At 45.2% G+C, this 6,886-nt stretch overlaps 1 protein-coding gene across 3 annotated transcripts in view; it reads right to left on the reverse strand.

Moving 5' to 3' along the window:
- Positions 1-2,123: 2,123 nt before the first annotated feature.
- tle5 (TLE family member 5, transcriptional modulator) overlaps positions 2,124-6,886 on the reverse strand; it is a 66,333-nt gene continuing 61,570 nt past the window's right edge. For 2 of the 3 annotated variants that reach the window (XM_083647465.1, XM_083647463.1), the window contains one exon: positions 2,124-3,737. In XM_083647465.1, coding sequence (XP_083503591.1) covers positions 3,516-3,737 — 222 coding nt within the window. In that variant the 3' untranslated portion in view covers positions 2,124-3,515. The remainder of the gene's footprint in view (positions 3,738-6,886) is intronic. The other variant, XM_083647464.1, reaches the window with a different exon arrangement.

A 6,886-nucleotide genomic window follows, 5' to 3' on the forward strand; every position in this document is an offset into this window, starting at 1 on the left:
TGTCACATCAGTACTGTAACACAATAGCACAAGAATCATCCAGACAAGAGAAGTTGCAGCCATATACACATAAAGCTTTTTATGTATAACTGTATACAGAGGCTGGCACCTCCGACTACTTAAACAAATACATAGAATTTCATTTGTATCTTTAAAATGTCAGCTTTGTAACTCTCGTTCTAGTTCGTAGCGATTAATAATAAAAACAAAACAAAAAAACAATAACAAAACAAAAAAACAAGTGCATTAATCACAGAGAAAGTTTGGACCAAACATTCTTTAAAAAAAAAACGTGTTTTTACCTAGAAATAAATGGATCTTGGTTCCCCTGTAGACATGCATTGGTGTGTGTGTGTGTGCGTGCGTGCGTGCGTGCGCGTGTCTGGCTTTGTCCACACGCTCTGCATATCACTATGACAAGTCAAGTATGTCGCTAGATACATACAGCATGTGGGCGTGGCTAGATGTGATGGGACAATGTGCTGTTGTTAGCTTCATTCACAAGCAGGATAGCATAATTACCAATAGATGTAGTCATAACAGCAATGCATTCCAACTCGGTGGGTTATCGTCAACGGCCAAACCTATACAACTCTATACACACATCTTGTTCATGTATTCACATACATACACAGCAATGGGCATCGTCGAAGCGAGTCATCCAACCGATGTCATCTCTACCGTCGAAACATTGCGACGGTCCAAAACGCTTTACGGCCAATTTGTTTACGTTTTGCTTCCTGAAATTCGCATCAATATTAAAAATAAAATACATGATTTGATTAAAAACGGCTATTTTGTAAGCAAATGTCTTCAGATAACTCATAAGTTTAACAGTACAGCGTGCTTTACTGTCATGCCAGCAATCAGTTTGTAAGAGTGGGCATCAGTTGAATGAAACTCTTCGTGTCTGTTCACTCTCACAGTGTAGCCCACTAAAACAGAGAGAGGAGGCGGAGTCATATTGGTGTGCGTATGTGTGTGTGTGTGGAGAGGGGGGTGGGGGTGTGTCTTACACCGGCCATCTTCAAATGAACAAATCAGACAAATGCGGTGCCCCTTTTCATTCCAGCTTAATTTTTGCGGCGCTGGCAGAGCGCGGCACTGCCAGCGCCGAGGGGGGGGGGGGGTCAAGGGTTCCATTCCCGCTGGGGCCACCCAGGAAGAGCACGCACTCACCACCGCTCTGGATAAAAGCCTCCAGCGAATGGCATGTCAGCGTTCAATTTCAGCTTCACTTTGGAGCAAGCGGGCGTTTCGCTGGACTGGGCAGTGCCATTCAGGCTACTTAAGCAGGCCCATTAAGGCTGGGGAGAAGGAGGAGAAGCTCGGGGAGGAGGAGTTAGGGTGGTGGGGGGGGGGGAGGAGAAGCTCGGGGAGGAAGAGTTAGGGTGGTGGGGGTTGAGCTCTGGGAGGAGGGGTTATAGGGTGGTGGGGGGGGGAGGAGAAGCTCGGGGAGGAGGGGTTATAGGGTGGTGGGGGTTGAGCTCTGGGAGGAGGGGTTATAGGGTGGTGGGGGGGAGGAGAAGCTCGGGGAGGAGGGGTTATAGGGTGGCGGTGGGGGGGGGATTTACTCATCTGCACAGCTACGCGAGCAGCGGCCGCTTGTGCTTTGTATGTGGGATCTACTCCGATCACCTTGTTAGGCCGTGGTGGGTAGGAGATCTCCCGCTGAATGTTGTATACGTAGGTCTTATGTGACCTGCATAATCTAGTGTTTCTTCTATATGACGCAGCTGTACTGTATGTGCACAGGATCTGAATCCAAATGTATCGAGGGGACGAGGAGGAGGAGAGGAGCGGGTTCGTTCTGGTTCCGTTTAACACCGGGGACACGAGAGATTTCCCCCAAAATAGACCTTGGACTAAAACTCAAGAATGGTGACTGTGATCGAGCGCATGCACAGAAAAGAACGTCACCGGTCCGGGGTCTGTGTATTTTAAGTTTGTATACATAAGAGTGGATAAATAAGCCACTCCCCCTCCTGACACAAGTCTGCACTCTGTCATCCTCCTGTGTTTTTTTTTTTTTATGATTATGTTGCAGTCCTAAAACCAGCAAGCAGCATCCCTCAAAGATGCACGCTGCCCTCTGCTGTCAAAGAGACGGCATGTGCACTCTCTCTCCCCTCTGCGTCTCTGCAATCGGTATTAGTGCACATTAGAGAAGGAAAGGGAGGTGGGGTCGGGTGTGAGGGTGGGGGGGTGAGGGCACAGACGTCAAGTAGCTGCTCTGTTCTTTTCGCTGCACAATGTGCTATCTCAGCTCCGTTTGACTACTGTTGAAAGCGGCGCCTCTTTCAGCTAAGGTGCTGGGGTGGATATATCTAACGTACCCTGCTGGGTCGGCCAGCGATCATAAGTAGGGGGGATTAGTTACTAAGGTGGGTTTGTTATCTAGACTGACAGCACTCTAAGAAGGTGCTTTCCCTTCCCCCCCCCCCCCCCCATCTAAATTTAGGATTATACATAAAGGTTCTGGTTTGTCTACTGGAGTGGGACGTGCTCTCATTGCAACATCTCTGCTTTCGGGGAGCTTAAAGCGATGGAAAAAGCAGCAGTAGTGTTGAGCTTAACAGCAGGAACAGTCCTCTCTCTCTCTCTCTCTCTCTCTCACTAACAGGGGGCAGGAGGTCCCCGTCTGAACTGCAGGCTGATCTACTGTATCACATTCTGCCATTTCAACTCGCGGCCAACTCCTAGCTCGGAATGGACGCGTGCAATTGGAAACCGTCGAGGGAATTTCGACGTGGTCGTCGATGTCTGTGAGGCGTTTCGCAGAGGGAGTCGTGCGGAGATGTGTGTGTCTGCGCTTTGTCTCGTAGGTGTCACGGCTTGTCGGAGAGTCTTTTAGCGGGAACGTTGACGGGAAACAGACGCGAGCGAGGCCGCGATGCAACCCGGTCTGTTTAACATTTAGGCCCGTTTTGACACCTACGGCGCGTGACATTCAGACTCGCATGTCAGCCCTGCTTCACAAGGAGGACCCACTTAGAACAGAGGCAAGAGGTGAGGAGAGGAAAGAAACCGAGTCATTCAGGAACAAACAAGAACAGAAGGTAGTCCTGATAAAAAACAAAATCCAGCTTCATCACATACAAAATCGAAAAAGATACATATCTGAAGAATAGACTGAGTTTTAATGGGGGTGGGTGGGGGGGGAGAGATAGAGAGACATAGGGATTAAAGAGAGGCACAATGAATAAACAACCCAAGCATGGTAGATGTAAAGAGAACAGGACTAGGCTGACATGAGCAGGTGCTAAAGCCCTCCCGATGGTGCTCTACCTGGGGCAAGAGGCTGGGGATAGCAGGGTCGGCTTCAGCTGGGGCTGGTTTGGGAGTCTGTTAGGGTGGGGGCTGGGGAAGTGGGGGTGGGGAGGCCCAGGGCAGAGAGAGGGAGACCAGGAGAGAGACCAGGGGCTGTAGGAGCTGGGATCAGGGTCTCTGGACTGGAAACAGAGCAGAGAGAGAGAGAGAGAGAGAGAGAGAGAGGGGGGAGGAACCAGGGCCATCTAGTCGGACTTGTCTGCGTCGTCCTCTGTGCGGTGGCTGTCGGCCCCCTCGCGCGAGGCCTTCTCCTCCTTGGCCAGCTGGGCCTGGGAGGCCAGGATGGAGGAGAGGGAGAAGAGGCCGGAGGAGGAGGTGACGGCCTGCGGGAGGCTGGGCAACGACATCGGGGTCATGGGCAGAGCCAGGCCCTGGAGCTGAGACAGCTGGTGAGCCTGGAGCTGCTGCTGCATGGAAGAGAACCAGACGCGCCGCTTAGACACCGCGGGGTCCATGCAAACGCACATAACCAAATATACACCGCATACTCTGTTGAATATATAACCAATATACACCGCATACTCTGTTGAATATATAACCAATATACACCACATACTCTGTTGAATATATAACCAATATACACCGCATACTCTGTTGAATATACTGTATAACCAATATACACACCACATACTCTGTTGAATATATAACCAATATACACCGCATACTCTGTTGAATATATAACCGATATACACCGCATACTCTGTTGAATATATAACCGATATACACCGCATACTCTGTTGAATATATAACCAATATACACCGCATACTCTGTTGAATATATAACCGATATACACCGCATACTCTGTTGAATATATAACCGATATACACCGCATACTCTGTTGAATATATAACCGATATACACCGCATACTCTGTTGAATATATAACCAATATACACCGCATACTCTGTTGAATATATAACCGATATACACCGCATACTCTGTTGAATATATAACCAATATACACCGCATACTCTGTTGAATATATAACCAATATACACCGCATACTCTGTTGAATATATAACCAATATACACCACATACTCTGTTGAATATATAACCAATATACACCACATACTCTGTTGAATATATAACCAATATACACCGCATACTCTGTTGAATATATAACCAATATACACCGCATACTCTGTTGAATATATAACCAATATACACCACATACTCTGTTGAATATATAACCAATATACACCGCATACTCTGTTGAATATATAACCAATATACACCGCATACTCTGTTGAATATATAACCAATATACACCACATGCTCTGTTGAATATATAACCAATATACACCACATACTCTGTTGAATATATAACCAATATACACCACATACTCTGTTTAATATATAACCAATATACACCGCATAGTCTGTTTAATATATAACCAATATACACCACATACTCTGTTGAATATATAACCAATATACACTGCATACTCTGTTTAATATATAACCAATATACACCACATACTCTGTTTAATATATAACAAATATACAGCACATAATCTGTTGAATATTATAACCAATATACACCACATACTCTGTTGAATATATAACCAATACACACCACATACTCTGTTGAATATATACTGTAACCAATATACACCACATACTTTGTTGAATATATAACCAATATACACCGCATACTCTGTTGAATATATAACCAATATACACCACATACTCTGTTGAATATATAACCAATATACACCACATACTCTGTTGAATATACTGTATAACCAATATACACACCGCATACAGTACTCTGTTTAATATATAATATAAGCAATATACATCACATACAGTACTCCGTTTAATATACTGTACAACCCCCTAGGGCACTACTCAGACAGCGCAGGCACAGGAGGATAGATGTAACCTCATAGCCAAAATACAAGCTGAATCTACAACACACACATCTAGTATACAATGTGTGCTATTTTTGAGAGACAACCGTAAGGGCACAACTCAAACAGCAAGATCAAGTTAAGACATACTGTATATGGTTCTAAACCAATGCAGGAGAGTATAAAAAGGAGCGTACTTTTGGAAACACACTAGCACCGATCCTACACACCGTTCTCAGCCCACACAGTGTCCACACTCAGCATGAGCACGAGCACACATGAGTAGGTTGATTTGAGAACAATACTAATTGATTTCTCATAGACAGCAGCAGCCTCGAATAGCACCATGTTTGCTCAGGCTACACCTCCAAAGTCAACTGCTCTATTGTCAAATCCAAATTCTCTTTCTCCTTCTGTCAAGTTATACACAATTAGATGAGCAATTAATGAATGGAATATTTACCCCCCCCCCCACCCCCCACCGCACAACAGGATTGAAATTGAACAAAACTGGGTCGGGATAATTTGCCACAGCTCCCAGTGCTGGAGAGGGCAAGTCTACCTCCAAACACAGTCTATGCAGACCACTATCCTCCGTATCTAAAGCAGCAGCAGACACAGAGACAAAGGAAAGGCGCCTGCGTGAACCATGCATCATAGTGATGGAGTGGCTAAGCTAGCTAACACTAGACCCATAGTGAAATGATGGAGTGGCTAGGCTAGCTAATGCTAAACCTCTGGTAAGATGATGGAGTGGCTAAGCTAGCTAAGACAAGGCAGATAGTGATGAAGTATAGTTGGCTAACATTGCAGCCATATAGAATGAAATATTGTGGCTAGCTGGTTAATGCCCCACCCATATTGATTCAGTATCTCAACTGGCCAGCTAGCAAACCATACGCTGTGTACAGTACAGTATGCATTGTGTTGTAGTAGCCATGTACTGGATGCTAAACCCACCCAAACCTTAGGCTAACATAAATCTTTATGATAGGCCTATAAATATAGGTACGCATAGTATATAGCATCAAGCTGAAGTAAGTTATGAGGATACAGTCGTTTCAGGGGGGAAGTGTACATTGATGCTTTTCTAAAAATAATACTGATTTTCAATGATATTGGTGAATGTTTGATGATCACAGACTGGAGGTCATACTTTACTCACCGTTGAATTTACCAAAACATACCTGATGGTAGCTAAATTAGCAGAATACTTTATTATAGCAATAAATTGTATTGTTTCAAAAGAAGAAAGCCAGCACTACATTACAAACATGGCCACATACCTCTTTTCCTTCCAAAAAGACAGATTATGTGCATTTTGGATTAATATTTCATCGTGTGGTGAGTACCCGAAGCACAACATGTATTTTGGCGCTGTAAGATGTGTGTTTTGGCAGATTTTTAACAGCTGTACCATTAGCCTCCATTCTATGGCGATACTAACTAACTTCACGACTGTAGCTCACTGTAAACTGAGCGGACAGTGCCGGTAAGGCATGGGCTATCTTGGTTATGTGGGGGGGATGTGGCAAATGAGCTAAACTCCCGAAAAAGTGGAGTATCCCTTTAAGGGCAATAACATTTTGTGAGCAACACACACACACACACACACACACACACACACACACACACACACACACACACACACCCACGTGTGCCAATATGGCAGGCGAGGCCACCCAGCGGCCGAGCTGTGTAT

The sequence above is a fragment of the Poromitra crassiceps genome (genome assembly GCF_964638095.1).
Source record: "Poromitra crassiceps genome assembly, chromosome: 12".
Classification (NCBI taxonomy): Eukaryota; Metazoa; Chordata; class Actinopteri; order Beryciformes; family Melamphaidae; genus Poromitra; species Poromitra crassiceps.